We start from the raw sequence: 17,684 nt of genomic DNA on the forward strand, positions 1-17,684 counted from the left end.
AACTTCACACCTCCTTTGGCTAAACTAGAGTTGTCTGTGGAGAAGTGACTGGCAGGCATTGCCCTTGGCTTTGTGGAGATCAGGAAGGAATAAGACCCCAGAAATACAAAAATACAGAACAAAAGAAAATCAACCAGTGAAAGACCTTTATATTTAAAGTAGGATTTGAGACAATCTAAATGAAAAGCTAAAACTTTACAGCTTTTAGGGGAAAAAAAACAACAGGAAATTTTCTTTATGGTCTTGGGTTAGGCAAAGGTAAGCAGGATATAGAAAGCTTTAACCTAAAAATTAAAAAAAGATAAATGGAACTCATAAAATTAAAAACTTGTATTAGTTTTTAAAAAACAACACCATTAAGAAAACAAATGGGCAAAGCCACAGGCTGAGAGAAAATATTCTCAAGATGTATGTCTGACAAAAGATGTATCCAGAATAAATAAAAAACTTCTAAACTGAATTTTTTAAAAACCTTCACTGAAGGATATACTTATTGTTTTCAGAGAGTGAGGAAGGGAGAGAGATAGAGAAAGACAGAAACATCGATATGAGAAAGAAACATCAATCAGTTGCCTCCCTATGTACCCCGACTAGGAATCGAATTGGCAACCCAGGTATGTGCCCTGACTGGGAATCAACTGGCAACCTTTTGGTGTACAGGATGGTGTTCCAACCAACTGAGCCACCCAGCCAGGGCTCCTAAACTCAATTTTTAAAAAAGACAAGCCAATTTCGTTTAAGATTTTTACTTATTTATCTTTAGAGGGGGAGGGAAGGAGAGAAGGAGAGAAATATCAATGTATGGTTGCCTCTCGTGCATTCCCAGCTGGGAACTGGCCTGCAACCCAGGCATGTACTCTGACTGGGAATCAAACTGCAATCGTGTGGTTCGCAGGCCTGTGCTCAGTCCACTGAGCTACACCAGCCAGGGTGACAAGCCAATTTTTAAATGGTTACAATAGGAGTCAACAAATAACCAAGCATTTATTGTGTTCCAAGCACCATGTACGGGTTCTAGGGACACAGAGTTGACTACATCACAGTTTTTCACCTTAAGGAACTACCCTCTCATCTGGGGGACAGAGTGGTAAACATAACATTATAATACAGCTGTCAGAGCCTGCCAGCCAAAGGCTCTTTATCACCTTCCATGACCATTTGCTCTTTACCCCCGGTTGAGAGATTCAGCCTTCTATCTAGACTGTGTGTCACTATGTGTTTCCATTTGAATGCACGTATGACCCAGTAACAGTTTTGTGGGTCCAAATGATACATTCTTACATGTATATACCTGTGAATGCCTCTGGAAAATCATGCTTGAAAAGGGTGGGCGAGTATTCACTGTAGTTCAAGTGATGGCTATAGCCCGTAGGTACTTCCAAAATCACTGCTGTGTGTACAAGAAAGTTCTCTGTGCTCCTTTTAGTCCAGCCTCAGGTTGTGGCCTGGATTCTAGGGAAACCTGGTACCAAGTATAAGGGGAAGCCCCTCCATGGTATCTGTGGTATTTGAAGAATAAAACTTAATTATGTACATAACAGTATTTATTATATACACATTAAGAAAACATACAGATAAAACAAAAGAATAAAATTAAACATAATCCAAAATCAAGCAACAGAGATAAGCACTGTTAACATCTGTTGTATAGGCTTCTGAATTTTCTCCCATGCACCCCTATGGTCTCAATGTTTGTGCACCCCTAAATTCATGTTGAATCCTAACCCCAAAGGTAATGATAGTAAGAGGGGGGCCTTTGGGAGGTGATTAGGTCATGAGGATGTAAACCTCAGGAGTGGGATTAGTACCCTTGTAAAACAGGCTCCAGAGAGGGATCCCTTGTCCCTTACACCTGAAGGGACACAGCAAGAAGGTGCCCAGCTGCGTACCAGAAAGAGGGCTTTCTCCAGAACACAGCCATGCTGGCACCTCGACCTTGGACTTTATAGCATCCAAAACTTTAAGAGATAACTTTCTGCCTTTGATAAGCCACCCAGTCTGAGGCACTTTATTACAGCAGCCTGAACTTAAAACAGATGTAGACATATTTATTTTTAAAAATAGTGTCATAATGTACATGCTGTTGGTAATGTGCTATTTTCACTTAGTATTTTGTGAACATTTTCTCAAGTCAATAATCATATTAACACAACATTATGTTAAAGATATTCTGTTCTGTACATTTTAAAATTGGTTATTATTGGAACTTTTAAGTGTTTCCAACTCTCTGTTATCTTTGTGGCATATGTATTTGAGCACAGAATTTTCTTTTCTTTTTTTATATTTTATTTATTTATTTTTAGAGAAAGGGGAAGGGAAGGAGAAAGAGGGAGAGTAACATCAATGTGTGGTTGCCTCTCATGTGCCCCACACTGGGAACTGGCCCAGGCATGTGCCCTGACTGGGAATCGAACCAGCGATCCTTTGCTTCACAGGCCCGTGCTCAATCCACTGAGCTACACCAGCCAGGGCGAGCACAGAATTTTCTTAATGAAGGACTAGAAGAGATAAGAAGAGTGAAAGAAAGGTTATCTTAGGCACCTCATAGCAAAGCTTCCCCAAAATGCACTTCATCTCTCTGTACAAAATCCCACACTTTAAGGCAGCTGCTCCTCCCTTTTCTCGACCTCACCTTGTCTCTGCAAATGCCCAGTGTCTTCCCCTGCTCAGCCTCGGTTCCCTTCCTCACTGCTCTTTCCTTCTTCCCCTAAACCCTAATCCTTTTTTCCTATTTCGAAAAATGTTTTCAATAACAGCTTTGCTAAGATATAAATCACATGCCATAAATTCACCCTTTTATAAAACTGAGATATAATTACATACCGTATAATTCCGTAGTTTTGATTTTATTCACAGACTTGTGTAGCCATCACCACTGTCTGATTTCAAAACATTTGCATTCCCCCCAAAAGGACCTACATGCCCATTTGTAGTCACGCCCCATCCCCGTATCTCAGTCCCTGGCAACCACTAATCTACTTTCTGTTTCTGTTGATTTGCCTCTTCTGGACATTTCATATAAATGGACTCATACAACGTCGTAAAAAGAAGCCTTTTATGACTGGCTTCTGTCACTTACCATTCTGAGGTTCATTCATGTTGTAGTATGTATTAGTACTTCATTCCTTTTATTGCTAAATAATATTCTGTTATATGTGTTTATCACACTATATTTATCCATTTATCAGTTGGTGGACATTCGTATTGTTCCCACTTTTTTGGCTATTGTGCATAATGTTGATATGGATATTTGTATACAAGATTTTATGTAAAAATATATTTTTCTTTCTCAGGTGTATACCTAGGAGTAGAATTGCTGGCTCATGTGGTAACTTTATGTTTGAGATTCTGAGGAACTGCCAGACTGTTTTCCAAAGTAGCAGCACCATCTTACATGGCTTCTAGCAATGTTTGAGGGTTCTGATTTCTCCACAACCTAACCAGCATTTGTTATTGTCTTTTATCATAGCTGATGTAGTGGGATGAAGTGGTATCTCATTGTGATTTTTATTTCTCTAATGGCTAATGATGTTGTGCATCTTTTCATGTGCTTATTAACCATATGTAGGTCTTCTTTGGAGAAATGTCTATTCAGGGTCTTTTTACCAGCTTTTAATTGAGTTATATACCTTTTTATTGTTGAATTGTAAGACTTCTGATCAGAAATCTCTTAGCAGATATATGATTTGCAAATATTTTCTCCCATTCTGTGGGTTGTCTTTTTACTTTGTTTTTTTAAGTATATTTTATTGATTATGCTATTACAGTTGTCCCATGTTTTTCTCCTCTTTATCTGCCTCTGCCCAGTACCCCCTCCCCTCTAGCATTCCCCCCTCTTAGTTCATCATCATGGGTCATACATATAAGTTCTTTGGCTTCTCCACTTCCTGTACTATTCTTAACATCCTCCTGTCTATTTTGTACCTACCAATGTGTTTCTTATTCCCTGTACCTTTGCCCCCACTTTTCCCCATTCCTCTCCCCATTGTTAACCCTCCATATGATCCCCATTTCTGTGATTCTGTTACTGTTTTAGTTGTTTGCTTAGTTTTTTTTTTTAGGTTCAGTTGTTGATAGTTGTGAGTTTGTTGTCATTTTACTGTTCATAGTTTTTATCTTCTTTTTCTTAGATAAGTTCCTTTAACATTTCATATAGTAAGGACTTGGTAATGATAACTCCTTTAACTTCACCTTATCTGGGAAGCACTTTTCTGCCCTCCCATTCTAAATGATAGCTTTGCTGGATAGAGCAGTCTTGGATGAAGGTCCTTCCCTTTCATGACTTCGAATACTTCTTTCCTGTCCCTTCTTGCCTGTAAGGTTTCTTTTGAGAAATCAGCTGATAGTCTCATGGGGACTCTTTTGTAGGTAACTGTCTCCTTTTCTCTTGCTGCTTTTAAAATTCTCTCCTAATCTTTAATCTTGGGTAATGTAATTACGATGTGCCTTGGTATGTTCCTCCTGAGGTCCAACTTGTTTGGGACTCTCTGAGCTTCCTAGATCTGCATGTCTATTTCCTTTGCCAGATTGGGGGAGTTCTCCGTTATTTGTTCAAATAAGTTTCAGTTTCTTGCTCTTCCTCTTCTCCTACTGGCACCTCTATGATTTGGATGTTGTAATGTTCAGAGTTATCCTGAAGATTCCTAAGCCTCTCTTCCTTTTTTTGAATTCTTGTTTCTTCATTCTGCTCTGGTTGAATATTTATTTCTTCTTTTTGTTCCTAATCATTGATTTGAGTCCTGGTTTTCTTCTCTTCGCTGTTGGTTCTCTGTATATTTTTTCTTATTTCATTTCGCATAGCCTTCACTTCTTTCTCTATTTTGCAACCATACTCAATCATATCTGTGAGCATCCTGATTACTGGTGTTTTGAACTCTGCATCTGATAGGTTGGCTATCTCCTCATCACTTAGTTCTTTTTTTGGAGTTTTGATCTGTTTTTCATTTGGGTCATATTTCTTTGTCTTGGAGCACCTGTTACTTCACAAGGGGCAAAACCTTAGGTATTTTCCAGGGCAGTGCAACACACTTCTGGGTTGTGGTGCTGTATGTGGGGATGGGGTCAGAGAGGGAACAATATGGCTTGCTCAGCTCTCACCCTGCTTTCAATCACTTCCCCTGCTACTCACAAACAAATTGGACCCTTGCGGTGCTGATTCCCAGGTTGGGAGGGTTTGTACATTCTAGGACCCTGTGGGTCTCTCCAATGAATCTCCTGAGAGGCTGGGAGTTTATCCTGCCACCTCAATCCCCACAGGTGTTTTCAGCCAGAGGTTTTGAGGCTTTATTTCCTCGCACTGGAACCCTGGGTTGCATGCTCTGCCTTGCTCCCCAGTCATCCCTCCGGTTTATCCACATGAAAATGTGGGACCAGCAGTTGCACCAGTCACCACCTTGCTGCTTGTTCTCTCTGCCCCAGCCGCCCATCTTCACCCCTCTTACCAGTCTGAATGAATGTTTCTTCTTTAACTCCTGGGTTGTCAGACTTCCATACAGTATGATTTTTTGGCAGTTCTGGTTGTTTTTTATTTTTAAATTGGTTTTTATCGTTCTTTTGGTTGTGCCAGGAAGTAAAGTATATCTACTTATACCTCCATCTTGGCTGGAAGCCCTGTCTTTTCGCTTTCTTAATGGTATCATTTGAGACACAAAGGTTTTTAGTTTCTATAAAGTTCACCGTACCTTCCCTGGCAGGCGTGGGTGGCTCAGTTGGTTGGAGCACTGTCCCATAACCTGAAGGGTTGCAGGTTTATTCCTCAGTCAAGGCACCTACCCAGGTTGTGGGTTTGATCCCAGGTTGGGTACATACAGGAAGTATCCAGTCATATTTCTCTCTCATATTGGTTTTTCTCTACCTCTTTCCCTCCCCCCTTCCTCTCTCTCTAAAAAGCAATGAAAAATTGTCCTTGGGTAAGGATTTTTTTTTTAAAAGTTCATCTTACCTTGCCTATTTTCTCATTTGTCACTTGTGTTTTGGTGTCATGCCTAAGAAACCATTGCCAAATCCAAGATAACAGATTTATTCCCATGTTTTCTTCTATAATTCTTAATCTTATAGCTCAGTTTAGCCTCTCTAGCTTCTGCCTTTCTCCATATCTACTCATTACCCCAATCAACATGCAAAGGCTTGGAGCTCCAACAAAGGACCCTTCCTCTCATAAAGGAAAGGAAGAAGAGAGATGGTTAACACTTGCTTTTTAATTTTAATGTAATTTAACTTAACACACATAGTTTTATTTTATTTTTTAAAGATTGTATTTCCTTATTTTTAGAGTAAGGAGAAGGAAGAGAGAAAGAGAAGGAGAGAAACATTGATCAGTTGCCTCTACACGCCCCATACTAGAGTCCTGCCCACAACCCAGGCATGTGCCCTGACTGGAAATCAAACCAGCAACCTTTTGGTTTGTGGGACAATGGCCAACTCATTGAGCCATACCAGTCAGGGCTCATAGTTGTATTTTAAGACTGTGTCCTTCACACATGTATTTATTAGCTATTTAAATTTTTTATTTTATATATTACCTGTTCATGGCCTTGAGCATGAAATGAACTTGGCTATGTCTTTCTTGTACTCTACATGAAGAGCTGTGATCTTATGATCTAAATGAGTTAAATTTTTTTAATTGGTGGTATTAGGAGTTTAACTAAGTGATAGAGAACTTAGGCAATGAGGGATTTAGACTCATGGTCAATAAAAGGAAAATGACAGGAATGAAAAAGGAAGAGAAATGGATGAATTAGAAAAAATTGGATATGAGGAGTCTGCACAAGAAAAGACTGTTAGGATATGATCTTGATATCACAGAAGACTAGAACTCAAGGAGGCCATTCAGCCATAGTCCGGCCAAGAGACCAGAGAAGAAGCTCAGGATGGGTTCTGTGAAATTGGAGCCAGGAGACCTTGAACTTTACCTTAGACTATCAAAAGTAAAACTGGGAAGAGAAGACTTTCTAGAGTACCCCTGTAGTGAATGTTCTAGGCTAAAACTGAGCAGAATTTGTGTATTCAAATGATCTGTACCCTAAGCTAAACAAATATTAAAAATGTACTGTGCCTCTTATGTTTGCCAGGCCTTGTTTGATATTATGCTGGAGTGACAGAAAGGAAGTAGAAATAGACCCCACCTCTGATGAGAAGGGAGAGGTTGGCGTCAGCCATACTTGCAGTCACTCTAATGCCCACCTCGGTCTCTGCATTCAAGAGGCTCCAGTACAGTAGTAGGAGAGTGAGGATTGTTAGCCCACAGTCATCAGAGAGGGACAAACGTTCTGGGGCTGAGAGGAGGAGAGAAGGAGTCTAAGATGACATAGGGGTCCAATGATACAGTGTACTTAAAGATACTTTTCTTGCAGAACTATATAGCTTATTGTTGTGAGGACATGATATAGAATTTGTGATTCTCTCCTCATCTGTAAACTTCTATGCTGCAGCTGTGTATCCCCAAGGCACCTCTGTATCCCCTCAGTGCCTGGTACCATGTCAAACACCCTAGTGGTGTTTTCTTAATTATGTCACTATTCATACTTTTTTGTACTGAGGATTAGTCATTGTTTACTGCTAAGAATTGTGTCCTTGAAAGAAAAGAAAATGCTGTCTCTGAGATCTCCAGAACTTCATACATGGTAATAAAGGGGCCTAGGCCCTGGCCATGTGGCTCAGTGGGTTGGAACATCATCCCGTCCAGGGGTGTCCAACCTTTGGGCATCTCTGGGCCACACTGGAAGAAGAAGAGTTATCTTGGGCTGCACATTAAATACACTGTAACACATAATCACAAAAAAAATCTCGTAATGTTTTAAGTAATTTTTGATTTTGTGTTGGTCCACATTTCACAACCATCCTGAGCTGCATGCAACCCCTGAGCCGCAAGTTGGACACCCCTGCCAGTGAAAGGTTGTGGGTTCAATTCACAGTCAGGGCACATAAGGAAGGCAACTGATCAGTGTTTCTCTCTCCCTCTCTTTATGTCTCCACCTCCCTTCCCTTTCTCTCTGTCTAAAATCAAAACACCTGTCCTTGGGTGAGAATTTTAGAAAGCCGGGTAGGGCCTGGCCTTTTGTCACAGTTGGATGTGTGGCAAACTTAGAATGAAGGGGGAACTCAAAAGCTGGGCCAATGCAATACAGAAAGTGTGTTGGGATACCCCCTGTCCTGTCGGGCCGTGTTATCAAGCTCCATCTTGACTCTGAGTCGTTTCTGCTCTTGGGCTCTTCTCCATCTGCAAATTATATGAGAAAGGGCATGTCCCAGACTTCCAGGGAAGTGACATTAGCTTCCCTTTCTTTCCCTTTCTCTCCAGGTGCCAAGCTCTCCTGATGAAATGTGTTCTGCCCCACTGGGCTCCGGGGGCAGTGTCTGGTGCTGTTGATGCCCTTGTTCGAACTTTCCAGAATGGATAGTCCCCCAAAGCTGACTGGAGAGACCCTCATCGTTCACCACATCCCCCTGGTGCACTGTCAAGTCCCAGACAGGCAGTGCTGTGGAGGGGCAAGTGGAGGTAGTGGGGGCACAAGACCCAATCCCTTCTGCCCACCTGAGCTGGGCATAACCCAACCTGATCAAGACCTAGGACAAGCTGACTCCCTGCTGTACAACAGTCTGCACTCTGCCCCAGGGTTATCTGCACGGTCTGCAGACAGCAACACCAAGAGTAGGGGTCCAGAAGGAAGAGGCTCTGGGGCCCCTAAACGACATAATCCCTTCTTGTTGCAGGAGGGTGTGGCTGAGCCAGGACTTGGTGACTTACATGATGACAGCATTGGTGATAGTGCCACCCAACAGTCCTTCCATCTGCATGGAGCTGGCCAGCCCACCTTCCACCTATCCTCTTTCCCACTGCCACCACCTGGCCCCAGAGTGGGCAGGCCATGGGGAGCAACACGGAGTCGGGCCGGAGTGGTGGAGGGGCAGGAACAGGAGCCGGTGACCACCTTGGATGCCCAGCAGTGCAGCACGAACCACTGCTGCCAGCCAGAGCTGGAGACAGAGACCATGGAGCTGGATGAGTGTGGGGGACCTGGTGGGAGTGGCAGTGGAGGTGGAGCCAGTGATACCTCCGGCTTCTCCTTTGACCAGGAATGGAAGCTCAGTTCAGATGAATCCCCAAGGAACCCAGGGTGCTCAGGCTCAGGACCCCAGCATTGCCGCTGCAGCAGCACATCCAGTCAGTCTGAGGCGGCCGACCAGTCTATGGGCTACGTGAGCGACTCCTCCTGCAACAGCTCCGATGGCGTGCTGGTCACCTTCAGCACCCTCTACAACAAGATGCATGGCACCTCCCGTGCCAATCTCAACTCTGTGCCACAGTCCTGCTCAGACTCTTCCTTCTGCAGCCACTCAGACCCTGGCGCCTTCTACCTGGACCTTCAACCCTCCCCAGCTGAGTCTAAGATGTCTTGTGAGTCCCACCACCCTGACAGTGGAGGAAGAGAAGGGGACTATGGTTGTCCTCATGCCTCATCTCCTGAGCTCGATGCCAACTGTAACTCCTACCGCCCACACTGTGAGCCCTGCCCAGCTGTGGCTGACCTCACAGCCTGCTTCCAGAGCCAGGCCCGTCTTGTTGTGGCCACACAGAATTACTATAAACTTGTCACCTGTGACCTGTCCTCCCAGTCATCCCCAAGCCCTGCTGGCTCTTCCATCACCAGCTGCTCTGAGGAACACACCAAGATAAGTCCTGTACCTGGCTCTGGCCCAGACCCTGGCCCTAGCCAGCCCTCTGAGTATTACCTATTCCGGAAGCCAGAAGTCCAACCAGAGAAACAAGAAGTAGTCGGTTCTTCTGTGGAAGCTGCAGCTCCCATGGGTCCCACTGTGATTGAGGGGCAAGTGTACACTAATACTTCACCCCCTAACCTCAGCACTGGACGTCAGCGCTCTCGAAGCTATGATCGCAGCCTGGAGCGCAGCCCTCCTGCCCGCCTGGGCTCACTGGAACGCATGTTGAGTTGCCCAGTGCGCCTGAGTGAGGGCCCTACAGCTCTGGCTGGGCCTAGCTCCCCACCTAGGCGGGTCACCTCCTTTGCTGAGCTCGCCAAGGGGCGGAAGAAAGCTGCAGGCTCTGGCTCCCCGCCACTTCGAGTGAGCGTTGGGGACTCCTCCCAGGAGTTCTCACCCATTCAAGAGGCCCAACAAGACAGGGTGGGCCCACTGGATGAGGGTACTCACTGTAGCCATAGCCTGCCACCCATGCCCTTGGGGCCAGACATGGACTTGGTTGGCCCAGAGCCCTGGTCCACCCAGGTCTGTCAGGGACCCCAGTCCAGTGAGGTGTCACCTGCTATCCTAAGAGCTCCTGGGCAAGGCTCCCTGATGCAGCTGATGGATCCAGGGCCTGCTCTCCCAGGGAGTCCAGCCAACAGCCATACCCAGAGGGATGCAAGAGCTAGAGCTGACGGTAAGAAACCTAGAGGCTAGAGAATTTCAGAATATATGCATGGCCTCCTCGGAGACGGGGCCCTGTCAACCACCCCATCCATACCACACTAGAGGGTCCTCAGCCTATCGTCCTTCCAGCCCAGCGCATGTCCTACAGTTGTAAAGGGGAAGGGGAAGTTGTAGGGTTTAAAAGAAAGGCACAGAGGAGATAAAATCAACAGGACTTACAGACTGATGTATTAGTGAAGGAAGCACTCAGAATATTGTGATTCTAAGCCTGGATAACTAGAAACATGATGATACGAGATTAGGGACTGCAAACACAGAATTCGATTTCCTGGAAGAGGGATGAGGCATGAGTTTACTTTTGGACATTTAGGAATTGGCAGTGCTTAAGGGGTTTATCTAAGAGCCGGGTATGTCCAACTGGCAAACTACACTGGGCATCAGTGAAGTTCACTCTGTGATCAGTGTTCGTAGCCACTCTTGGCAGAGCCTGAGGCTGGACACTTGACCTTTACACCACCAAGGCCAGTTCTTTCCCTATTTATTTTATAATATTTAAGTACCGATTTTGTAAAGGCTCTGTGTTAAATAGGTGCTGGTTATAGAAAGACGAGAGGGACAATCCCTGCCCTCAAGGAATTTGAATCAAAGATGGAAACAGGAAAGTGAAATGCAGTGAACCATACTGGTCCATGGGAGGGATATCTACAGCAGACTGAAATGTCTGAGAAAGACTACTAATGCAGTTTACATTCAGGCACAGTCTAGAAAGACAAGGAACTGGCTTTTCGGAGACTTGTAAGAACATTCCAGGCTCATAGAATAGTGTGTAAAAACCACAAAGGCTCAGTCAGAAAGACTTGATAGAGTGCAGAAACTACAAATAAATTGAGCATAGCCGTAGTGGAATGTGGACAGAACCACCGGAAGGATTTTAATCAAGGAAGTGGCTTTTTTGTCTGTTTGTTTGTTTACGACAGCTTAGCCTGTTCTGATTTGCATATTAGAAAGGTCACTGGTTTCTTGGGTGGGAGGTAGATGGGAAAGGACTCCTGGAGGTCAGGAGACACCATGACGGGAGGTTGTGGGGATGAAAGTGGTAGATGAAGCAATGGATGGATGAGAGCATCCAGCAAGAATGTGGAGCTATAAAGGGAACAAGGACAGAGCCCTGGGGATATCATGATTTAAGGGTGAGCAGAGCAACCCCCAAAGGAGACAAAGAAGGATCAGGCAGGAAAATAGAAGGAGAACCAGGAGAGAGTGAAGGCACAACCAAAGGAGGAGGAAGTTTTAAAAAAGAGTTAGGTTCAAGCAAATGAGTTCTGAAGGGAAATCACTGAGAGGAAGGTTGATAATCTTAAAAGCTAAGGACAGAAGATCTCAGAGGGTCTGGACGGAAGGGGGAGATAAAGCAGGAGAAAGGGAGATAAAGGGAATTTGCTGGGCTGTAGCCTTAGGTTGGGTTTCTTGGCTTATCAAAGAAAAAGAGTTTAAAAAAACAGCAAATAATATTATCTCTGCCATTAGAGAGAAATAGTCCAGCAAAAGATTCCACACTCCAAACGCCCACAGAGGAGCTGCTCTTGGGGAAGGAAATAGAAGAAGGAGGTCAGAAACAGTGGGGTCCTTAGGAACTCACTCCTGTCTCAGACTGCAGTGTCTGGTGGGAGTGTCTGGGCACACGGGACCCTGTGGCTGGCATCCTGAGGGCAAGAACAATCCTGGTCAGAGGTGGGAGGAGAGTCATTAAAATGTTTTTCTATTAGATAAGACTTTTCCTATCCAGATGATGTCCTATTCCGCAAGTCTCCAGTGACCTTCCACAAGGCCCTCCTCCTGATTGTTTTTTTTTTTTTAAGGGTTTTTTTAATTGAAAAGTGAGTGACAGTTCAATGAATTCGTGAATAACAAAAGAGGCTGAGGTCTCTCTGAGATCCTGAGAGCAGGATCTAGGTTCAGAAGGATCTTACCAAATCTGGAAAGAACTAACAAAACAAGGACCGATATGCATTGCAGTTTGATATACGAGCTGTACATGAGTTATTTGGGATATTGCACTGGCTGCAAACTCAGAATGAGTCATCAGTTTTAGAGGGCTGTTTCAAAAAGTTACAATGACTGGATTTATTCACAGACTTCAGAAGGGAGGAGTTGATAGCACCCCCCACCCCCCACAGTCCCCCTGTTAGTCCTCACCTGGAAGTTCTAGGCCCTCCATTTTAAGAAGAAATTGAGGGACTTGGGGCTGTCTCACCTACAGGGGAGGAGACTCAGATGAATGTGGTCTCTGTCTCCAGTTTTCTTAAGGGCTGTCACCTAGACAAGTGAGTAAACTTCCTCTATGTATTATTCCCTGAGGGTAGAACTGGGGGCACAGCCCACAGTAGCGCCCCCTGCCCCCCTCCCCCCATCTCATCACTCTGCCTCAAACCCTATCCTGGGAACTTAGGAAGGTTTTTTAAAAGAATAGGGATAAATCGTCTAATTCAAACGTACTTTATATAGGGATGTAAGTAATAAAGCTCGGATTGGGAGAACCTAATCTGATAATCAGGGTCAGCTCAGCCTTGGAATCTGGTATTTAAAGAAGTGGAAAAGAAGAAGACACTCCCAGCAGGAAAAGTCGTGTGCTTAAAGATGGGACTGGGGTGGGAGGAGTGGTGTGGGTGAGGAGGGTGGGTGTGGGAGTTGGAGTGGAGAGAAGACAGGGCTGTGGGCAGTGGTGGCCACAGGGGATTGGTATTTTAGGAAGCAAGCTGGTAGGGCTCTGGATGCGGTGAGACCAGCCTTAACCAAAGGTTCAGTGGGGATTCGTTCACTTAACAAATCTGTATTCAGTACCTGCTGTGTACTGGGCTGTGTTCTAGGCACTGGGGATACAGCAGTGAACAGTTTTGGGGTTTTTTTTAAATATTTTATTTATTTATTTTTAGAGGGGAGGGGAAGGAGAGAGGAAGAGAAACATCAATGTATGGTTGCCTCTTGTGCATCCCCTGCTGGGAATTGGCCCCTGCAGGGAACTGGCCTGCAACCCAGGCATGTGCCCCCACTGGGAATCGAACCGTGATCATCTGGTTTGTAGGCCCGCACTCAATCCACTGATCTACACCAGCCAGGGCACAGTGAACAGTTTTTAAAACCTTGTTTTTTGGAGTCCTTACAAGAAGTTATAGACAATAAACAGGTAAGATCTTTTCTGACAGTGAGAAATGCTGAAAGAAAATACAACAGGGTAAGGAGATGGAGTGTGACTGGCCAGAGGGGCTGGCATGGTCAGAGAGGGTCTTACGAAGGAGGTGTGGTGTTTGAGCTGATGTCTGAATGATGAGAAAATTTCAGGCAGAAGGAAGAGCAGGTGCAAAAGTCCCCACGATGTTAATGAACTTGGCGCGTTAAGGACTGTAGGAAGTATGGCTGGAGCATAGCGAGCAAGGGAGGATAACAAAGGTTGCTCCATAAGCACTGACTGGGGGTGACAGGTGGGTATTGAAAATGTCCCCCGAGACTGATTCTGAAACACCTCCCTAATAGGGTTGTGGTCACATCCTCTTAAGGCTCACTGCAGTGCATTAGTGAGGAAAGATGGAGTGTGGGAAAACCCAGCCTGATACTGTTTCATGTGCGGTGCAGTGTGGTGAAAAGAACATTAGCCCCAAAGTCAGACTCTGGCTTAGGCAGAATTTTAGTTCTGCCACTTCCTAGTTGTGTGGCCTTGGGCAAAGGACTTAATCTCTCTGAATTTCTAATATTCTGAGCTGTCAAGAGGATGTAATTCCAGTGTAAGGGTGTCATTCCTGCCTGGTGGAGTTGGCGAACCAGATTTGTGCTAGTGAGCCACACCCAGGGTTTTAGGCTGTGCGGCTGCTTGTAGCACCACCTTGTGTTCATTCAGATATTTACAGTATGCACAGCGTTTTATTAGAAGCACGACCCATATGCAAAGACAAAGTAACCTGGAGTTTTGTGTTTAGTTCTGAGCCCCACGTTTTGAGGGACATTGGCCTGAAGATTGTCTGAAACAATAGGAGAGGACCACTCTTGGGGAGCACACGCATGTTTAGAAGGAGCACATGTGGACTCCGAGACTTCAACTCCTGGATCATGGAAGAGTGGGCTGGGGTGACAGGAGGCCACTTCTGGCTGCAAGTCAAGAAATATTTTGGTACGGTTAGATGGGGTCAAGAATGAGCCATACCTGCTTGGGTGGGGATAGGGGGTGATGAGTGAGAGCTGGAAGTAAATCTTGACCCAGAAAGTCTGTGACTGTGACTCCAAGTCCTTAGGTCTTAGGAACAGAAGAAGGGAGGCTCTGCCACTGACAGAAATGGAGGTCGTCAGGAGAAAGGTGATAGGTAAGCTATTTTAAGATAGGAAATTTTGTGTGAAAGCAAAACCCCAAAGCAGAATGATCTGAAGAGCAGAAGGAAGGCCAGGATGAAAGCTGTGGGTTCAGGAGTCATCGGTATAAATATCTGAACATGAACAATGTAGGGGGAAATGTATAAAGTGAGGTACAAGACTTGAGCCTTAAGATACACCCACCTTTGAAGTCAAGAAAATGAAGAACAGGTAAACAGCCAAGAATACCAGACAATTCAGTATCATAAAAACAATATAAAAAGTTTTACTAAAGAAGCGTGGAGCACCACAGGCTCGGATGACCACTATCCCATTTAACTCCTCCAACCCAGGTCCTGCCCATCCCTTGCCCCTCTCCCAGTAGGCATCATCTCCTGTCCACTTCTGTGCTTCCTCTTGTGTGGTTTCAGTGTCTGTCTATCTGATTCCTTTTCCATCCCTGTTGCTACAGGAGGTGGTGCTGAGAGCCGACCAGTCCTTCGCTACAGCAAGGAGCAGAGGCCAACAACGCTGCCCATCCAGCCCTTTGTATTCCAGCACCACTTCCCCAAGCAGTTGTCCAAGGCCCGGGCCCTCCACAGCCTTTCCCAGCTCTACAGCCTCTCGGGCTGCAGCCGTGCACAGCAGCCTGTCTCACTGGCTGCCCCCGCTGCTCAAGTCCCAGCCTCAGCGCCTTCCCGGGAGTCACAAGCATCCACCAACAGAGGTGCCAGGAAAGCTGGGCCTGAGCCAGAAACCTCACGACCATCACCCCTGGGCAGCTACTCCCCTATCCGTAGTACTGGCCCCTTTGGGCTCAGCACCGACTCTTCTGCTTCCACTTCCGGCTCCCCTCCCCCTGAGCAGCCCACAGCCACAGAAAGCCCACCCCCATGGAGTCTCTCCTGTCCTGCTGTCCAGCCTGCCACCTCCCAGCAGCCACAGAAGGAGGATCAGAAGATACTGACCTTGGCCGAGTACCGACTCCATGGAACAGGAAGCTTGCCTCCTCTGGGCTCCTGGAGATCTAGCCTCAGTCGAGCAGAGGGCCTGGCCCAAGGAGGTGGTGAAGGCAACATGGCCTCCAGACCTAGTAACGGTATGAGCTTCACAGCCTGCCCCCAAACACTGTGACCCCTATCACCTTGCCTTTTAATGGTTCCTTACACTCAGCCTAAGGTCCGAGGTCAAAATATTTGCAGCATCTGTGGATAAGACGCACTCACGCCTAACTTTCATGTTTCGTGTGGGCCCACTGGGCAGATGTGAAATGCTGTCTCCTGGTAATTCTTGCCTGTCTCTTCTGCTGATCTGTTCTGCTTTCAGCCAACCACCTATCCCCTCAAGCACTCAAGTGGCGGGAATACAGGAGGAAGAACCCACTAGGGCCCCCTGGTTTGTCAGGGAGCCTAGACCGAAGGCCGCAGGATGCTCGGCTGGCCCGAAGGAACCCCATCTTTGAGTTTCCTGGCTCCCTCAGCGCTGCCAGCCACCTGAGCTGCCGACTGAACGGTGTGTGGTCCAGCTCCCCAGTACACCCAGGACAGGCTCTGCCATAGCTGGGAAGGGCTAAAAAGGGGTCAGTCTCAAAGGAAGGTGTCTCAGAGGGAATGAGACACAGAACTGAGCTATAGCTCTTAGAGAGCTTTTTGGGGTTGATGTTCTTCTCTTCTTTCCAGGTCAAATAGTGAAGCCATTACCACTGACCTGCCCTGACTTCCAAGACCCTTTCTCCTTGACTGAGAAACCACCTGCTGAGTTTTGTCTGTCCCCAGATGGCAACTCCGAAGCCATTTCCATTGACCTGCTTCAGAAAAAAGGTGGATAGAACCCCAGCTCAGGCCAGGAATTCTGTGGTCACTACCTATTTGTGCCTGTTGCCCTGCTACCTGGCCCTCCAGGTACTTCCCTGTCTTAGAATTCCAAGTGCCAGGAAGGAATTAGCATAGGCATCGGAGCGAGAAGTCTGTGTACTGTGTACCATGTACCGTGAGAACATGCAGGTGAGCAAGGGTCATTTATGAGATGCTTTGGAGTTGGGCTTTAGTCCCTTCACTCCAGGAGGTGAGTACGGTGAGGGAGACTGCATGTCATAAGTAAATGCCCACATGCTTGCTCTCTTGGGGGGGAATTCAGTTGCCATAGGGCCTAGCCGCTTGAGTAAACGTGATGGTAACTTCTAGTAAGATACGGACTGACGAGGAATCACTCTGTTTGGCAAATTAGGGACCACAACAGAGCAGTTTCAGTGAGACGATGGGAAAATACTGAGCATAATTATGGACTGAAGGGGAAGGAGCCCAATAAAGGAAGAAAGTTGAAGCTAAAATCCCTTTCAGAGGCAGAGTGGGAAATTCAGAGTTTAGGGAAAGGGAAGGACCTCAGGTAAGAAGGGGAAGAGCCACCTTCCTCCAAAATGGAAAGGGAGTGAGGGGAACAGGCAGGAGAGAGGTAATATACCTCTCTTGAATGAGTCCAGAGACTCATCCAGGTCTTTTGGATGGAGAGGAAAGTTGAAGGTCATGAAAATAATTCATGACCAGCGGCCTCTGCTCTCCATGTGAAGTAGAACCAAGGACTTGGGAAGAGGGGTGAAGATCTGATCTGGCAACTTGAAAGCCTAGCTGAGGGTGCCACGAGGCACACTTCAGAGAAGTGCCCTTGTCAGTCACTGGTGTGAGTGGCCTTGGCCTTTATCCAATAGCCAGTGCCCTGGTGTCTTAGAATGGAAAGGACAATAAATTGATCCAGGATTGGAGTAAGAGGGCAGGGAAGTTAGGACTTGGAGGGTCTCGACAATGGAATCACTGAAGTGGGTTCAGGCTGGGAGGTGAAAACAGGGGCTTGAGAACTGGGCAAAATTAGGAAGTCGCCAGGGCCTGGTACCTTGATGAGACCCATGTGCAGGGGCAGAGAGTGTGTGTGTGTATGGAAGCCCCTCCCTCTCCTACCAAGGC

At 46.1% G+C, this 17,684-nt stretch overlaps 1 protein-coding gene across 4 annotated transcripts in view; it reads left to right on the top strand.

Annotated features, from left to right (window-relative positions):
• RUSC2 (RUN and SH3 domain containing 2) overlaps positions 1-17,684 on the top strand; it is a 60,199-nt gene that overhangs the window by 38,849 nt on the left and 3,666 nt on the right. For 3 of the 4 annotated variants that reach the window (XM_037035973.1, XM_037035974.1, XM_037035972.1), the window contains exons 2-5: positions 8,300-10,399; positions 15,200-15,826; positions 16,054-16,239; positions 16,407-16,547. In XM_037035973.1, the coding sequence (XP_036891868.1) occupies positions 8,368-10,399; positions 15,200-15,826; positions 16,054-16,239; positions 16,407-16,547 (2,986 nt within the window). In that variant the 5' untranslated portion in view covers positions 8,300-8,367. The remainder of the gene's footprint in view (positions 1-8,299; positions 10,400-15,199; positions 15,827-16,053; positions 16,240-16,406; positions 16,548-17,684) is intronic. The other variant, XM_037035975.1, reaches the window with a different exon arrangement.

The sequence above is a fragment of the Sturnira hondurensis genome, unplaced genomic scaffold (assembly GCF_014824575.4).
Source record: "Sturnira hondurensis isolate 20B ecotype Veracruz unplaced genomic scaffold, ASM1482457v3 Scaffold0022566, whole genome shotgun sequence".
NCBI classification, from domain to species: domain Eukaryota; kingdom Metazoa; phylum Chordata; class Mammalia; order Chiroptera; family Phyllostomidae; genus Sturnira; species Sturnira hondurensis.